Here is a 19,315-nt window from a genome sequence, read left to right on the forward strand (position 1 = left end):
GTAGGTTTTTAGAATTTTTTTTTTTACTTCATGAGGTTAGATTAAATAATGCCCCCTTTGTTGTTACTCAACAAGTCTTCAAATAATTTTGTTTAAAGAGATGGACAGTCTGAATGTCAATATTGTGCAGTTACATTTGGAGAAATTGTAAAAAAAATAATAATATTGATATGTAGCTTAGATTTGAGTCAGTTAACCAGGATAGTTTTAAGCATACATTTTTGTTTAATGCAAATAAACCAGTATTATAGCAGCAATGTTATATTTTGTAGGGTTGGCTGTGGTGATTGGGCCCACTGAGATATATTTTCAGGGGGCCCAGAATTCCTGGGGCCCCCCCTTCCTACGGTTTTCAAGACCTGGATATCACATGGCTAAGGTTTACCCTGAGGCGATCAGATTGAACACAATGATTCAGCACCATTTAAACTGATATTTCCCTCATGAGTCATGGAAGGCCTGAAGACATTTCACAACTCAAATGCAAAAATGTATATACCAAACATATAACATAACAAGGAAATGTAAATTGTTAAAGTGGGATTAAATACATACCCAGATTGTATCCCTATAACTAACATTTTTTGCATAAAAACTGCTTGATATGTTTTAACATTGACAGCAAACAAGATTTTTATTTTTTTTCAATGCTGACTCACTTCATAATCCAATAAGCCTACTCGACTCAACTGAAGCAATAACACTTAACTTAAAGATCAGCTGTAACTTTTCAGGCCTTCTCTTAACAGGTTAAGACTGGTTTTTTACATATTCCTAAATTATTGCATTTGTACACCTTAATTAGAAATGATTTGAAAATTAGAACCAGATGACTTGTCTGAGGACAAAGACACAGGTAGTCTGCTGAGACAATTCCCAATTCAACCCACATGAGAGTCAGCCTTTATAACAAAATGTTCAGAGGGAAATCATACATGAATCTAGATCCTAACCACCTTCATTGAGAGACCTTCATCATGTTTTTTTTGTGCTCTCCCTTCCACTATGGTGAGTCAAACTAGGAATTTTCTGCACCAAACGGAAGCTTTAATTGGCCATTAAGACAAAAAAATGTCCCTTAAAGTTCTGGATTATCTTTTCAATAAGTGTTATCAATTCAAGGTCAGTCGGATATACTTAAGACTACTCCATCTGTGTAAACTGTCCATCAAAACCTGGAAATCAGAGAAAAGTCTGCAATAATGCCAGGTTTGACTCAAATTAGAAACAAAATATTTACCTCAGAAAGCCAATAAAAGCGGGCTTGCAAATTGAGGTATACATTTGAACATTAAAAGACTATGATCTGGGATACCCATGCTATAGTTTAAAGGTGGAAAATATAAAACTAAATGAATTAAGATCTAATATATGCCTGTCTTGTAATCAAATACTTTAGTGTGATGAAGCAGGACACCAGAGAAAGTTATGAAATCATTTATTCCCAGCACATGTGGTTGTGTACATCTCCAGCATACGATACTGTGCACATGAGAAGCATCATCATTGACATTAGGCTGTACATGAAGGTGGTCACCTCTCCTGCTCTCACTCACACACAGTCAAGCATACACACAGACGGCTGGATCAGGCTTTCAGGGGACCAAAACTTGGTTTCACATCCGCTCTATCACTTGCTAAATCTTTGAGTCTATGAACACAGTTAACTTTGCCTTGTAAACATCACAAGAGCTACAGTCCTGGCTCTGGCGCGCAGCGAGACAAGAACAGACACCTTTTAGTCTTTTATTTCAGTTTCTTTTGTTCTCCTTCTTGTAAGTGGTGAATAAGAGGTTTTGGCCGTAGGACTATTGACTACACATTGAGCTGGAGCTTTGTGATTTTCAGTGCAGACTTGGTCTCTAAGATCTGGAAAATAAGGAAGGGTCACACTCAGCAACTAGATCATCCCTCCTGTTTCTCCATCTTCCACATGCTCTTTGCTTTATGTCAGGCTAAACAGTTACATCATACCAACAGAAAAAGTTTGACGACTACTGAGAAAATCAAAGAATGAGAAATGATACACATGCACACACACACCATCTGACACAGTCGTGCAAACTCTATGCACTTTTAATATTGTCAGATATCGTGCACCAAAATCAAAAACACAACAGGGACTCCCAGGACCTGTGTGAGACTTCCTGTAACTTTTCAAAGTAATGGCGCCGGAAAACACACCTCACACTTCCTCTTGAAGCTACATTTAACAAGACATTTTGAAGAAAGAGGTGGAGCTGCCATGATTTTCTAGTCCACAGTTTAAGACTATTAAAACCAGGTTATCGAGTGATACGTTACTACCAGTCTGCTGTGTGGTGGGTTGTTTCTTGCAGAGAAGGTCCTGGAATGAAGGGTGGATGTACATGCAGAGAACAAGCAACTCTAGTAGATGAGGGTTTGATTTGCCATCTGACCAGTTCTATGAACACTTCTAGTGACCAAGATGAACAAGGCCAGTGAGGCTTCTTCCTCAGATGATGCCTTTCAATCTGAAACCTGTTTGGTCCACGTCAGAGTAGGTTTTTGGATAGGCACTCCTGCTCCGTTTTACAGTCGTTTTCAGAGGGTTGTTCCTCTTTTTTGACTTTTATGGCCAAAATCCTAGAAGTGTCTTGAAAGCCAGCAATACTAGTGTCTCAAAATCAGCACAAAAAGCAGAGGAGTCAAAGATGAGGTGCGTGTGTGCTGTGTTTGTGAATGTGAGCAACAGACCAGGAGTTAAAAAAGCCAATATGGCACCAGAAACAAGGAAATACAATGAGAGCAACAAACACAGCTGATCCATAAATAAAGCATCAACTAATAACAGTAAAAAGTGCAGGCCAAACAGGATGCACGTAGAGAGACAGAGAGATATGGCTGGACTCTAAATGAGTTTATGAAATCAGTCTTTGACAAATTCCAAGAAAACAAAATCAAAAGTGTCAACTTCCACAAATTTGTCACGAGTATTTCAGGGGTTTCTGAGCTCAGCCGTTCAATAAATGATTTATTAAGACAACCCTCGTCGAGAATGTTACACAAGCAGAGTAAGTTGGGTTTCTCCTTGAAGCAGGTTAGTATGTTGAGATTGCATGCTGTTCAGCAGTACAGGTTATCAAATACTGGCCTAATGCTGGTTGTGCGCGTTGTGTAGGAAGGGCAACGGGCAAAAAGGAAACTCTGCTTTCTTTTGTATTCCTTTCTTCAAGCCAGAACACCTCTCTCCCCTCCCTCCTGGAGCCTCCCCCCCTCCCTTCACCCGCGGAAACCATATAAAAGACAAAAAATAAAATATTAAAATCAAAATACATACAACATCATTATATTTCTTCCACATCCTCCTCCAGTCTCCCCTCTTTTAACTAAAACTGCTCCATTAATAGTGTTTTCAATATGAAACAGTGGACACACCCATGTCAGATTCTAACATTTACATGGCTTTTAGCGCAGTCTCTCTGCTTTCCATCGAGCGAGCGTTCAAGAGAGAACTGGAGTGGAAGTATGAGGAAAGAGTGGAGGCAGGCAAGGGAGGGACGGAGAGGAGGCTTCTGCTCCAAAACAGAGGGTGGAGTATTAGTGATGCCATCTGTCCTCCGCACTACTTCAGGATTAGATGGAGTCCTTCGCTCAGTTCATCTGGAGAGGGAGACAAGTGCAAAGAGGAACATTAAATCCTCGTCAAATGGGGATCTACTTGGCCAAATCATAAAGTTAGAGGCTCTTGGGTGTCAGTGTGTTGTGTGCTCACCTTTGACAGTGCAGATCAAAAAACAGCTCTCATCAGGCAAGTTGTAAACCATCTGCCAAAGACAAAACAGACGGGGTGAAAAACGGCGGCAGAAACAGAGGAAATACAGTGAACAGCTGTGCATGTAAATGACATTCAAATGAGTGAGTCACACACAGTAGAGTTGTTGTTCCTGTTCACAAACTAGTGACACACAGCTAATTTCTTTCCCTATACACAGGGAAGTAATTATTGTGCTGCAATTTACCCTTGATGCATTTTTACAGATTGCAACTGACTGATACTGAACTATGAAGAAAATACTATTATCAATATCGCAAAATACCATTATTTCCTGCATTTTAAGACGACTGAAGTATAAGTTTAGGGCACGGATTGAAGGGTTAAAAAGTCCTAAAGATAAGCATCAATGTGCGCACCATTAATCACTCATGTTTTTGTATCTACATCAGAGTTTTGGGTGTCCCCCACATTTCAGCCTGGTATTTGGGATGCTTTTTTTTAAACAAAGAGCCCTCTGTTGGTCTGAATTTGTTTTGTAAGATTTTACTTTAGGCTTTGAGCGTTAGAAAAGACGGCTTGAGAGAGAGACAGGAAACGTGAGTAGGGAATGGGGGAGGAAATGCACCAAATCTTGTTGTGACTGGAATCGGTTCTACGATCAGTGCGATGAGGACTGTAGCCTCTGTACACTGGAGGCCTGCTCTACCAACCGAGCTAAACCAGCGCCCCTCAGCAGATATTTCAATGTCTTTAAGAAGAACAGACTGGCAAACAGATGCTTGTTTGTGTGTGTGTGTGTGTGTGTGTGTGTGTGTGTGTATGTGTGTGTGTGTGTGTGTGTGTGTGTGTGTGTGTGTGTGTGTGTGTGTGTGTGTGTGTGTGTGCGTGTGCGTGTGTGTGTGTGTGTGTACCTGGTCACTGAGCAGGATGTGTATGCCTGTGGGACCCTGTCTGTACACCTGGTTGATCTTCCCCAGTGGAAGGCTGCACACACTTGCCATCTTGCGGATAAGTTCTGCAGCTGTGAGATCCTCTAAGTACAGAGCATGATACACTGCACACAAACAGATCACACAGACTCATGTTAATACCCACACACTGCAAACTGTCTGGACTAGCATCAGTGCAGTGTTGCTCTTAAGCTTGTTTACCTTGTAAGTTTGAGGAAACACTATGTTCTCCATTTTCATTGGTGCTTTGTCTCTCCAGCAGGGGGCTCTCTCGAGGGGACTCCTGACAAACGTACACAGTCAACCTGGGGCGCACTGACCTGCCCACACAGATAATGATTAATGACATGACACACTAGCACACTCTTGAATTTGTGTTCGTTCACACACACTCACATACACGCACGCACGCACACACGCACGCACGCACAGTGACAGATCGTCACTGTAAATAAGAATTTGTTCTTAATGACTCACCTGATTAAATAAAGGTTAAATAAAAACAAAATAAAACACACCTGGATTTAAGTGCATTGAAGAGTCTGATACCATCTGCCGGCCCGCAAATCTGGACCAGGTCGTCCCGGGTTAGCTTCAACAAATCAGAACCTGCACAACAGATGAGAGGGACAGTCACTTTTACTGCAGCCTTTACAACATCACAGCCATGCTTTAATGCGTGTGTGTGTGTGTGTGTTTGTGTGTGTACCTGAGAAGTGAGAGAAGAGCCGTGTGTAGGAGTTGAAGCGGTTTTTTCAGCAGCCACTTCTGTGAATCCTGTATGGAGGCAGTGGGGCTCAGCTGCTGCATGATGACACGGAAACACAGGACGTCAACACACAGGGATATGAATTACTAACTGCATTCTGTTTTTGGTTAGGAATATAAACGTCCAAAATAATGGCATTAGAGCTTAAACTAACAAATATTTTTTTATCTGCTTCAGAATAAATCTGCTCTATCAATCCCTTTGTTTCAAAATTGTTTGTAATTTCAGAAACACTTGTTGACACAGCTTATTAAGGCTAATGACCAATCAGCATTAATCTCAATCCAAATATTTCCCAAAATAGGTACATTATAAAATATATAAATAATATTTGTTTTTAATAACATAAATACATATATGCAAAATATGGTATTTTATTGCTCACAAATCAGCGAAACTATAAATATCACTAAGATGTAGTGATGCTTTATACCACTGGTTCCCAAAGTGGGGGTCGGGACCCCTTTGGGGAGGTCACGAGGTATTGATGGGGGGGGGGGTTGCGAGATCCCATCGAAAAAGTGGTTCTTTCAAAAGAATTTTGTCCTTTTTCCAAATATCTAAAATTGTGTAATCTATCCATTCTTATAAAAAAAATAAAAATATATATCGGTTAAAATTAATGCAAATCAGAATCTGTATATCCTATCGCTGCTACAGACTAAACATGAAGATTACTCCCATTCTGCTTTCAACCTTTTTAAAATAAACAAAATTATGGTATTTTGGCTTTCAGTTTCTAATGTCCGTTTTTGGATTGGCCTATTAGTGCTTGCCCATGGCTGTAAGTAACGTTTAACCACCCAAAGTCACAGCATGGGTCCCGAGTCTCTGGCACTGTTATTTTTGGGGTCCTGGGCTAAAAAGTTTGGGAGCCCCTGCTTTATACCACCAAGACAGGCTGCTATATAATTTACAAGCCACCAGAGGTTGCTGTGTTCACTCCTCAGAGCTAAATCTTTTCCAGGATAAATAGAAAGACAACCGTAAAGCGTCAATCATCTGTCACTCTGTAGCACCAGATGTAACCACAAACGTGCCACTCTATCACTCAATCCTATTTTATTCTCACCTTATCAGAGTTTCATTATTCAAAAAAGATACAAAACTAGTTCACAACAGCATATACACAAAACCAATCCTACAACACAGCTGAGTCCTTATTTAAGTTATTGAAGCAGATTCAAAACACACAATTTGGAGTGACAGGAAAGCACAACAGTTGTGAAACAGTAAGTTTCAAAGTGTCTGTCAGGGAATTCTGTAACTTTCCTACCATGTTATATATGGGGGGGGGAGAAACATGTTCAGACTTACCTCCGAGTTGCCATGGTTGCCAGGGCCTTCCTGGTGATTGGGTGAGGACGAATCACTGCAACAAAGAAGACAATGAGAAGAGGAGAGACTAACAGAGACTTCAGGGAAAGGGAACACAGACACAGACATACACACAGACACACACACAGACACAGACACAGACACAGACAGAGAGAGAGAGAGAGAGAGAGAGAGAGAGAGAGAGAGAGAGAGAGAGAGAGAGAGAGAGAGAGAGAGAGAGATGTCTGTGTGTTACCTGTCTGGTACTGAGGAGGTTGTGTAGGTGGAGAGCGGGGCTGAGCTGAATGAGGGAGTAGCTGCCTGGTTGGTGCTGACGTAGGCGTTATCCGGCCATGGGGAGCACTTTGGAGAGACACACAAATACACAGGAGTAATATAATTAGACCTACAGGGGTATTTCACACTGCTAGCCAACTTCAACTACCCTGGAGCGAAAGGTTGAAGGTTGAAGAAAACAGAGTGATTTAGGAATGTAGCTTTGCAACCCCCACCCCCAACCAAGGTAAATTACATCACAATGAAGGATCAGAGGGTCTTCCAGCAAGCTTTAGACTGCAGTCAGGTGTCTGCAGAAAGGTTTAGAGGGTCTATGGATAGATTGGTAAGGGGAAGAGGAGTCGTCTCCTTGGACGAGAGTAGAGCAGGGTGCTTACACTGCCTCTCTTGGCCAGGGAGTCGCCACAGTCAGCGGGAAGTGTCCGCTTGCTGGACTTTTTCAGCTCGTGGTCGCCCGCATCCTCTATGATGGGTTCAAGTCTTGTCTGCATAAACAGACACAGAGCAGAGGTTAGCCAGCCACAGACCAACACATGAACACAACCTCAACCTTCAGGAACACACTTAAGTCACACAGTGGATGACCTGAGGACTGTCAGAAAGGTTCATAACATATAAAATCACTGCAGGACGCTGACTTCTTTCTACTGATAAAAGATGTGATAAAACCACTGATACACAGAAAACACTGTAAATGTATTCAATAAGAACAGAGCCCTGCCAAAGGACCTTTATTGCTCGTTTCCACCAAGCGGTCTGGTATGAATCAGTACAGTTTGGTACGTGCTGGATCGGTAACCCCTTACGCCTACGTAATAGCGTGACGTCATGGGAGCGCGACACAGTGTACTCCGCTAATAAATGCAACGAAGAAGTAAAACGCGAGGAAAGTCTGCACCTCCGTGGTTGACCATGGAATGCTGTTTCTTGACGCCATTTTCCACACAAAAAAAGTTATCTTCCCGAAGTCCACCAGAGATTTAAACATGGCGGGGTTATATATTGTTCTTTATTACCGCTGTCACACGGGAAGTGATGATTCTTTCGACCAATCAACAGACTGCAGTGTTTCTAGCTCCATCTTCTGGGGTCGGATCGGTATGTCTGGCACCCCAATAGAAGAGTACCAAAAAGTGGGCTGGTACGGCTCAGTAATTTGGGGACCTGTCCCAGTTTTAGTCAATAGAAACGCCACAAAACGCGTGCCGTACAGAGACGAACTGAACTGAACCGCTTGGTGGAAACGGGGCTTTATTTTGTACTCTGAAGCTTCTATTAAAAATCTGTGCAGGGTGTTTTTGTGTTTGTTGTCGACCACCAACACCATCTTCACTTATCTTTTTGATTTCTGTCAGGGAAATTAAGGTGTGATTTCCTGCTACAACTTTTGTACTCTGTATACTTTTTAGTATCTCTATGTTTTTCTGATTGTCCTTAAAATGTTTTCAAGATAATAGCCATGTTGCTTTCCAACTGAACAGTTTAATATACTGTAAAAGTAGGAATATCACACACTTTCAATACATATTTTGTCATCTAAAAATTGAGTTGCATCCTACACCGGTGCGACTAATATACAAGTATAAAATGTTAGATTTTAACCAGACAAAGGAGCATGCTGGATACCTAGAACAATGCAGTGCCGCCACTTCCCAAGGCTTAACCCCTCGTTAGGTCATACTCATGCACACTGTCTGCCTGTCACTAACTTTAAATCTGCATGTCCCATTAAAGTTACTAACCATATATCTTTCTGGGAATCCCTGAGCTCCCTTGTCTCGTAGGTTCCTCTGGATCATTGCTGTAGACGGCCTGCTGCTGTGCACCTGCCCGACTCCAGCTGCTACAACTATGAATATCAGTCTCACCATTATCACCACAGCTACAAAGCTAATCTCGGACTCTAACTGCTATAGCTAACACTTTCATTCCTACCCCTATTATCAACATTGTATTATTGTAAATGCTAATATGAGGCCTGTTGACTTTTAGGATTCATTTGAAGCTCCTGCAAATAATACACCTACTTTGACCATCATTATCTGTACTGGTTTTATTGTTTTTGATGTTGTTATTTTCCATCTCTCTTATTCTGCATCTTCTTCTATCCCTATTTCCAACCCCACCACAGTCAAGGCAAATAGCTGTCTAGCATGAGTCTGGTTCTGCTCAAGGTTCCTACCTGTTAAAATTACGCTTGTCCTTGATTGTTTGATTGATTTCAGAAAAAGGTAGGCATACTTTTAAGTAAATAAATCTTGTGGAGTGCAACAAGACACTGCCCCATGCCCCAGGCACTAGTCTCTGGGGAATTGATCCATCTGTGCCTGAGCACCATCAACATTACTATAGGCTGTTCTCATCTGCTGTATGTGTGTCTGGAAAGGTGGCAATAACAGCTTCTAGAACGAGCGACACATCTGCACAGAAAGTGCACGTTGATGGATGCAAATTAAGTCTTCATGCAGGAAGACAGCTTAAACAATTTAAACAATGTAATGATTTGATTATTGTTGCCTTTTTTTACATTTCACATAAGGGAGTAATCCGGGCAAATTAAAGTATTTGAAGACGTCATAGAAGTAATTTTGAGTCTATCTAAAAGAGAGCAATGTGATCAATAAAGCAGTAAAAGATGTTTCAGGTCACGTTTGGCAGTTAACGTGATCTAAAACACATTTGTGGCCCGTCATCTGAAATCAGCCTTTAAGTGAACCATTGTGCAGAAATATGTTCATACAGGTGTTCATAATTTAACAAAGATATTCCCCCAAAATTAAAACTAAAAATGGATGCTCGTAAGAACTTTAGTCTGGTGGGTGTTGAGTTGATATCAGCTGCATACTGACCTCTGACAGGATAGTGGTATCATAAGAAGGCTGGTACTTTTCCTTCTCTTGAGGTGTGCGTTTCTCCATCTTCTCCCTGTCCGTCTTCTGCTTACGGTCCGCCCCCTTTGGCTGAACCGAGATCAGAAAAGAAGAGACCATTAAAGAAAAGGAGACACAGAGAGAGAGAGAGAGAGAGAGAGAGAGAGAGAGAGAGAGAGAGAGAGAGAGAGAGAGAGAGAGAGAGAGAGAGAGAGAGAGAGAGAGAGAGAGAGAGAGAGAGAGAGAGAGAGAGAGAGAGTACCTTAAAGACTTTGATTTGGCAGGAGGCAGAGTGGAGGTGCTCTGTGTACTCTCCTCCCTCTCCCAGGGCAAACGTGTCAACCTGGATCCTGAAGGGGACGCCCTTCTCTCCACCGTGCTTTCTGGGAGTGAACTCTGTGCTGATGCAGTGCACCTGCAGACAAGAGTGTGCATGTGTGTGATCAAAATGTGTGTTTGATGTGGAGATTAAGAGGCACGCCCAAAAAGATGGCACAAAGAGGAGCTGACGTGTGTGTGTGTGTGTGTGTGTGTGTGTGTGTGTGTGTGTGTGTGTGTGTGTGTGTGGGTGTGTGTGTGTGTGTGTGTGTGTGTGTGGGTGTGTGTGAATGTAAATGTGGGTGTGTAATACCTGCACAAAAACAGAGGTCCTTTTGTTTAAGTCCCACAAGAACTCTGCTGCGTTCAGCTGGGAGGGGTGGGTCTTTGGCTCAATAATGCCCACTGACATGGGGATATCTGTCTCACACACACACACAACACAAACAGAGATATTTAAACTTGAATCACGCACAAGGAATCGTTACAGTGTACACTACTTCTCTGCAAAATTACCGATGTCAAGTAGACGGTCGCCTGGACGGTTCCACTTCCAGCCTTCCAGCTGCTGGTGCTCTGTGTACTGCAGCCGGCGGTCATGAAACACCACCCGAACTATGCTCTACAAAAAAAAAACACACACACAGGTATGATTGCTTCACGTGCTCCTTAGATGATCCTAAGTCTAAACTTGGGAAATCACTCTTCTGTTTTTTTAGTGTGTTTGAGAGCTTCTAATGTGCAAACACTGAGAAGAGTTATACTTTACTGCATAGATCGACTCTAGGTCACCCTATAAATACAGCAAGGGAGGGTCACAACCAAGTACTGTCATAAAGAAAACTACAATTGAGCTGACGTGATATGCATTGTGTGAATTCATTAAAAGTCAGATTTTTTGCTTTCAGATTAATTTTCACAGAAATGTATTATTGCAATTCCGACAGCACAACGTGTATGAAGGGTAAGAGACAGAAGTATGGTGTTCTCCTCTCCAACAGTGAGGATCTTCTCACCTTTGCCATCTTGTTTGTGAGCTCCGGCAGCTCCCCTGGATTCCTGTTGTCCAACATACGCACCTCGTAAGACTGGCCTGAGAGATACAGGGAAAGAGATGGAGAGAGAAGGGAGATTAATAAAGTACAGAATCGTGACAGAGAGCTACTACAATCAAAGCAAGAGCGGAGTGAATGCTATATGTCTTGGTTGTCTAACAATGATATTACAAAGGTAAGTTTAGTTTGTGTGTTATTGCTCATATTCTGGTTTAATGGCTAAACTCATTTTTCTGAAGTGAAGTTCTGCAGATTAAAAGTGCAGTCTTTGTTGTGGTTAACGTTGTTTTCTGCAGGTGCAAGGCTGTATTTAAAGGCCTGTGTAATCAATATTTGGGCTGTCAAAAACTGATGCATGGAAAGAAAATATGACTCTAAACTCTTTGGCTGGAGTTCAGTAATGTTGGCTGTGGATTTTGACTGTGAGACAAATTCACAGACCGATGATTCAGATATCATCTGAATATCTGTGTTTCATGTTGCCCTTCGTTCTCTGCTCTCAATATGTTTCATGATTCAGTCCTTCGACGCCTCTGAGGAGAATTTTTGGATTTATAGAAAAAGATCACAGTCCTTAAAATGTAATTTATTATAATGTATTGGCTTTTACTTCAAAATATGAGGGTGGTGATGAATGCCGATGCTCAAATTCAGCATGCAACAGTTTATATGTTTTTGGATCTATCTTGCTCTGTGGGACATGCAATGAACTTCTAAGATTGTTGTCCATTTGTAGAGTCTATGTTTGTAGGTTTCCACAAACAACTCCAAATTACAAAAACCTTTGTCCTTCTAGGTCTAGCCATACCCCCATCATTCATCACATAACTTATTCACAAGTCCAGATTATTCTTCTGATGTCACTCAGGATAGGAAGCTTTCATTATGTTATAATGTTGCACAAGGTTGCGATTCGTGAAAAACATTTCATAACTTTTTTCACTGGTCAGCAACTGACATAATTTATGGATTATGAAAATCTGAATGGAAATTTGGCCATATTACCAGTCCAAACAAAAACAAAAAAAACAACTTGAGATAAACTTCTGCTGGACAACAGCAAATGTAACATTCACTTGGCTTGGCTAAATACCAACCTTACCTGTTGTCTAATGGATATCAAACTGTTTAGTTTGCCTATAAATCTTGCCTCATTTCCTCACTGATTTTCATTATCTGTTGTCTTTTTTAGTTGCTGCTGGTCAACGCGGATGCAGTGACATTATAAATATTTGTTTCCCTCTGTTAATATGATTTGCAACCTGGAACACAGCAGTGAGAATTTATCTTTTTGATAACAGCAAATGAGCTTCCCATCCTGAGTGCTATGCTGCAGGAAGAATAGCCACAGTACAAATATGATGAATTGCCAGAAAGTTATTTTAAGTGCGTGTGTCCCATCAGGGTTTAGATCAGGGTCCCTCTATCTCGCTGAGACAGCAGATACTGGCAACCCATCATAATTCGCCTCCTATCAAACCTTCAAATCTGGACCCAAAGGGGAGGTTGAGGGGACTGTCTTTATACAGACCACTCTGTGATTTTAGGCGTTTTTCGACCACAGGAACTTTACCCCTGAACTACGTGCGTTTAGACCGGAGGAATCAGGGTCTAAATTTAGTTCAGGGGTAGATAATCTGCCCCCTGAAAAGCCCCTGCTTGGGGGGGTAGTACTTTTCAAGGGTCCTGGGACTTTCGGTTGAACGTAATGGTGTTTGTGGACTTTACACAGTTGTTGAAACACAGACGGAGTTCCTGGGAATGCAAACTAGTTTAGTTTTTATTAAGATTTCAAAATATGATTTAACATATATTTTTTTCTCCATACGTCACTGGCCTGATTTGCACAATCTACCCAGGACTTCAGCCCGCGGTCGAAACGCAGACAACAATGGGGGCACAGGAACATTTTAGATCCGGGGAAAGTAGTTCTGGGGGCTTAAAGAACCCGGAACTCTTGGTCGAAATGCACCTATAGAAGACATTTGATTTTGCATTTTAAAGCTGCAGTAATAATTCAAAATAATCTATATTTACAGACTAAAATGTGTGTATAAAATCTGTAAATCCATGTTGAAAATTCCATGACGGGTATCTTATGTCTCATCCGACAGCTGTGTTGATTTTTCCCTGTGTAAAAATACACATGTTGTCTATCATTCCCTTTTATTCAATAAAGTAAATCTTAATTTTTGCCATAATCTAATGTAGATGAATCACACTGTTGGTACTTTCAAGCATTGAGGTCAGAGAAGGCCATTCACATCATCAGTGGTTTCATTTTACAGTAATTACACTAATGTGCGGTAGATTAATGTTGGTATCTACTGATGCTATATGATACGTGTGGCCGAATGACCTGTGTATATATGAAAAGCATCAAACACTAACGTCTTCATGAGCTGCTTCAACAGGTCAGCAGAAGCGTGAAATGTAAGTTGACATTAACAGTGTCACACCTTGGTTCAGGTATGTGAGCGTCTCGTCGTGCAGCTTGACAGCAGGTGAGGTGGCGGCACACAGCACATACTGGAATGGGGGGTTTTTGGTCTCGGTCTCAGGAGGAAGGCTGCTGTCCTCCTGCTTAAAGATTGGCAGAGCCAGCACATCGCTGAGGAGAGGGGACAGAGAGAAAACATTAGCATGAGAGAAAAATCATCACTGAAGCACAGCCCGAGCAGCGTGAAAAGTTTTTCAAAGAACAGCTCAAGCGGTGCATTTTTCTTGCCTTTAAACTGCCTCATTTCTTTAACTAGAAAATCCAAGCTTTTATTGGATCACCAAAACTGTGAGGGATTGTAACAATCACCATGACCTCCCTGAAGGCAAACAGAAACGGCTTCTTTATTCCTTAAAAGTGGTCGTTCTTGTTTTCCAACTTTTGCAATTATCGCTGAAACACATCAAATTGGTTTAGGTCACTTAAACTGTTGCGTGCTCCAGCGTGGTGAGACAATGCTCCTCCTCTTCCTCGTGTGGAATTATTAAACGGATTGGCTTATTTTAGAATTAGTGACGAGGGCTCTCCATCGATCAAATGGCTCTCTTATTATGCATGCATGAGGCCGCAGAGGGATAAATGAACAAAAACGACCAGAGATAGCCTGAGCTGCTGACACACACACACGCACACACACACAATATCTCTCACACTTGGCAGCTACTCTAGACAGGCAACCTGTCCTCAGCTCACCCTGACAAATGCTGTGGGAGTGTCAACGGGTGCACGGTGTGTTTTCGTGTGGGTGTGTATGCAGGGAGGGATTCCCATCAACATAGAGAATGCAGATTATGGCATCAAATTACAAAGAATCTTTTAAATACATCATGACGCTGCTTTTAACCTGGTCCAAACTTAAATAAAAGAAAACTGTTAGACAGTTTTAAGACACTCCTCCTCCTCCACCTTCCTCCCAAAACAAATAAATCTTCAAAAGAGCAGCTTGTGAGATTCACTCACTCACTTTTGCCAGTGAGTATTTTTTCCTGCAGACCGTGCCAACCTGGGTGCCGCAGCCCTGCTCACCTCGCTGCCCAGGAAAACTACATCTGCTTCCTGAAACCTGAGGAGCTGGTTCCACTGACACACACTGAGACATTCTGTTCCTACCAGCTACTGGCTCAAAACCTGCCCCCTAACTCACCCCAACAGCACCACAGATAGACAGACACCACAACTCCTCCTGGACACACACACACACACTACTCTGTTTGCACTAATTAACTTCACAGCCCATCACTTGTGAAACGATAAACTTGCTGACATGCTGCGTCCCTCACACATGCACAGATAAATGCACGCCTGTAGGCAGATGGCCGAAGAGGCCGCTGATAAGACCAATGCATGTACTGAGAGCTGCTAGCCTTTGCCTCACAAAAATCATCACCTCCCATAACCTGTTACATAACTCAGTACACACACATACCAGGAGTTACTAATTGAACAGGTGGTTTACAACAATGCCACATGGATTCCAGCTCAGTTCTTCTCAGCTTTTTAAGAGAGACGGACACAGGAAATGTCTCCATCCTCCACAGACACATTACCAACAGGTGACTAATAATGTTTCCCTGAATCATAAGACCCTGGCAGTGCTGGAAACCCCTGACTCATAATTAAACCAGCTTTAAAGGAGTTTTTAACAGTTACAAAACAGTTTAAATCGAATGCAGTATGTGTATGATAATTAAAAGTGCACTAGAGCAGGGGTTCCCAAACTTTTCAGCCCCCGACCCCCAAAATATAGATGCCAAAGAGTCGCAACTCCCACTGTCCCTCAAAGTGATTTAATGTGGCTTCATTTAGCTGGTCTGCAGAAAATGACCCTACATGTATGAGCATGTGTGTGTTTCATTTGCCGTTATGAATTAATCTGCTGCTACTGATGCTTTTGATAATTAACTGTTCACTAACCCTAACCTTAAGAGTCATCTGGCAACAAAGAAAGGCAGGAAACTCATTACACTTTCTATTTTCAGGGTTTTATTTCAAAGTAAGCTACTATTTTTGTTGATATTTTTACTATAATGGGTAAAATGTTCTATTTTTATATAATTAAAAATAATAAACACTCTGGAAGACATCTCACAACCCCCCATTTGTGTCTTGTGACCCCCCAAGAGGTCCCGAGTCCGACCCACACTTTGGGAACCCCTGCACTAGAGGATCAGCTATGTAATTCTAATGCACATCACCTGGTCAGATTCCAGTGAAGCGACTCACTGCGTGCAGAGTGAGAGAGAGTCAATATTAAAATCTCAACCATTAAAATGTGATTGTGAGCGGTGTGTCAACAAGTAAATATGAAGCAGGAGGAGAATTCTTTTCAGAGGAAACTTCACACACATGTCCAGGACAGGATCAGTAATGAGATAAGACCTACTGCTTTGTACACAGGTGCCTCCAGATCATAACCTGCTTTAATATGCAGGTTAAGAGTTTGTTAAAGTGTTTCCTGCAGTCAGTGTAAGGTATCAGAGTCTGCTAGAGCTTCATATAATAGGAAGATTATTTCATTCAGTTTCCTTGAAATATCTGTGCTGTCGCTGGTAGTTTGGAAAACATGTCTCTCTCAGTGTTGGAAGTTTCAGGTGTATAAAATGTATTTAAAAAATAGGGATTTAAATGCCTTCAAATGATGTCAGGGAGTGGAGATGATGCAGAGTAAAGTAACGTTAATTGACAAAAAACCACAAAATTGTTCATCAACCCCACAGATTTTGTTATGCCTGAGAATAGAGTGCATCTTATGACAACATTCAAACCTTTCTGATCTTGAGAATGAGCTTTAGCAAACTATACCTCCATGTCAATCAGTGTTGGACGGTAACAAAGTAAATTTACTTGAGTACAGTATCTAAGTACATTTTTTGAGTATCTGTACTTTATTTGAGTATATTTTTTGGGGGGAATGTATTACTTTTACTCTGCTACATTCAGAAGACAATAATTGTACTTTTTACTCCACTACATTTCTATCAATGCTCTAGTTACTCACTACTTTTGCTTTGAAGTCAGCTCATGAATTTCCTTCTCTTTTCTGAAATCTGATCCCTAAGACAGTAAAATGTGTTTGTGTAGTTCTGTTTGTCTCAGTGGTTTAGTCACACCTGTATATGGAGCAAACACAGTGCAAATTTCACTCAGATCAGGCAGTTCATTTAGAGGTGGTAATGATGGCTATAATTCTCCACCTGAGCACCCATGGTCATATCTTCAGCCCGTGTTAGAGGTTTTTTGAAATGAAGAATGATACATATCGTTTGAAATGTTCTCCCTGTTTCCCACTCTGCCCTAACATACAAAAATCCACTGTCCAACCTGAGAACGCGTGTTGAGCTAAATAACTTTTATTTCATTCCAGATGAACATTTCAAACTAAGTTGTCTGTGCTTGGAATAACTTAGTTTCTGTTTCTATTCCATGGTATAGTTTTCAGATATTTAAAGTAATGGTTTCTAAATAAACATAATGTAACAGAATGTACTTCTATGTATTCTTGAATACACTTATGTATTGTGAAAATACAAAGTTTTGAGATTTTTTAAGAAGTACTTTGAATACTTAAGTATTTTTGAAAGCAAGTACTTCAGTACTTTAACTCAAGTAATAATTTGACAGAGCAACTTTCACTTGTATTGGAGTAATGTTTAACCAGGAGTATCTATACTTTGACTTGAGTAATGAAGCTGTGTATTTTGTGAATGCACCCTATAACAACTTTTAAATTCAAAGAACACAAACATAATACAAATAAACAGACTCGCACCTTAAATGAAACATCAAGGCCTGTGTTTATCTCACCACCTATGTTAAGAAACGAAGCCACACATATGTTCTGATAAACCCGTCACCAGTCACAGGAGCCAAACAGGGCCTGTCGTGCAGACTTCCTGTTATCATGAAAAGTAAACAGAGGCTAGTAAGCGATGTATGCCTTTGCACCTCACTGCATCACACGTCATTCTTCTGCTAAAAGCATGAGTTTGGAGAATGTAATCATTGCCCCTGATCGTGGGTCCCTGCAATGACTGCCCTTCTCCAAACCACAAAAACAAAGAGAAGCGATGCCTCTCGGTACAAAGGGCAGGAGGGGTGTAATGTAAACCCGGATAGACACTGTGTACTGTACTCGTACTGTGTTTGAAAGCTGTGGTTGTTGATGTGTTGACTCGGTGTCTAACCTCATGCTGTAGGCTCCAGCCCCCAGCTCCTGCCCGATGCCGGACAGGCTGGCATCAAAGTCGTGCACCAGCCCCGACTCGATGGAGGCGTCGTCCATCTTCAGCACCCAGGCCATCGGCCCCAGCTCCTTGTCCTCGGCTTCTACACGGAGGGCCGCCAGCTTGCTTCAGGTACGAGATGTTCGGTGAAGGAAGTGGGGCTCTGCAGCTTTGTGAGGGGGGGACAACACGGTGAGAGGAAAGTTATGCTGCTAGCCCGTTAGCCGCTCCTTGGCAAGCTGGGCAGGCGGATTGATAGCTTTGCAGAGGCTGGATGTGTCGCCATATCTCCACTCGGTCGGTTCTCACACAGCACGGAGCTCCACAACTGTCTGAAAGTGTCGATCAGTTAGACTCCAGTCAGCTAGCCAAATGTTAGTCGTGACTACAGACGGGAGCTAGCGTTAGCCAGCAGCTAGCTTACTCTTCAAAGATCAACTCAAACCCTGAAGCCTCGTCGTTTCCTTTCCGAGTCCTGTAGCTAACTTTATCTCCACTAAATGAAGAAGCACAGATGATTGTGTTTTAGTCCACACGCCGCTTCCCACGCAGCGTCCGCACAGCTGATGCTACCTAGCTCCCAGGCTAATATCGTCCACTTGTTTTCTATCCACAGAGTGACCTAAGACCTAAGACCTGGTCTCCTCGGCCGCTCCCTGGACCTCCCCACACCGCTCTCCTCGTTTCATCGCGGCGCTGGAATCACCGTTGAGGCTCCCGGTCCTTGATACGCAGTTCTGTAACCATCCAATATGAAACGGTTGACACAAAACCAGCAGGCATCAACATGGCTCCCTCAGCATACAGGCTATGGTAGGTCCGTGAAGCCTGCAGGGTTTCCACCAGCCAGCCTTCAGGAAGGATGCCAGGACTGCGATCAGCCAATCAGAGTGCGCCTTCTGTGCCCAGCTCAGGGGGATTGTCCAATCAGAGGCGTCCGAGCTTCCGTCATTGTGTCCTACTGTATGTGTGCTCTGCCTCCGAGAAATCTAAAAAGTCACCGTCGTCAAATAGTTTTCTACTGTTTGTTTTTTTTTTTTCAAATATTTTTATTGAATTTTTCCATTTATGAGGTGGGTACAGAAAAAGGAAAAGGACATTTTAGACGCACAACAATAAACAACGACCCAACTTAAACAACTCATTCACACCACAAGAGACAGAATGGACAAGGCAATACAAAGTTTCTACTGTTTTTAACACTTTCTCTAAAGCAGTTTTAGATCTTAACACTGCTAACTTATATATTAATGTATTAGTTACTTGTTACTATATGT

General features: G+C 41.9%; 1 protein-coding gene across 1 annotated transcript; it reads right to left on the reverse strand.

Annotated features, from left to right (window-relative positions):
* Positions 1 to 1,421: 1,421 nt before the first annotated feature.
* On the reverse strand, positions 1,422 to 18,907 carry ubp1 (upstream binding protein 1). The gene is given in 17 exon segments (XM_034704643.1): positions 1,422 to 3,624; positions 3,737 to 3,788; positions 4,651 to 4,793; positions 4,891 to 5,009; positions 5,208 to 5,298; positions 5,399 to 5,444; positions 5,446 to 5,493; positions 6,776 to 6,830; positions 7,032 to 7,138; positions 7,450 to 7,557; positions 9,922 to 10,032; positions 10,205 to 10,357; positions 10,574 to 10,680; positions 10,777 to 10,882; positions 11,277 to 11,353; positions 13,775 to 13,926; positions 18,000 to 18,907. Coding segments are annotated over 17 exon segments (1,629 nt in total). The 5' UTR covers positions 18,116 to 18,907; the 3' UTR covers positions 1,422 to 3,586.
* Between the last annotated feature and the right edge of the window lie 408 nt (positions 18,908 to 19,315).

Source organism: Notolabrus celidotus, chromosome 16, assembly GCF_009762535.1.
Source record: "Notolabrus celidotus isolate fNotCel1 chromosome 16, fNotCel1.pri, whole genome shotgun sequence".
Lineage (NCBI taxonomy): Eukaryota > Metazoa > Chordata > Actinopteri > Labriformes > Labridae > Notolabrus > Notolabrus celidotus.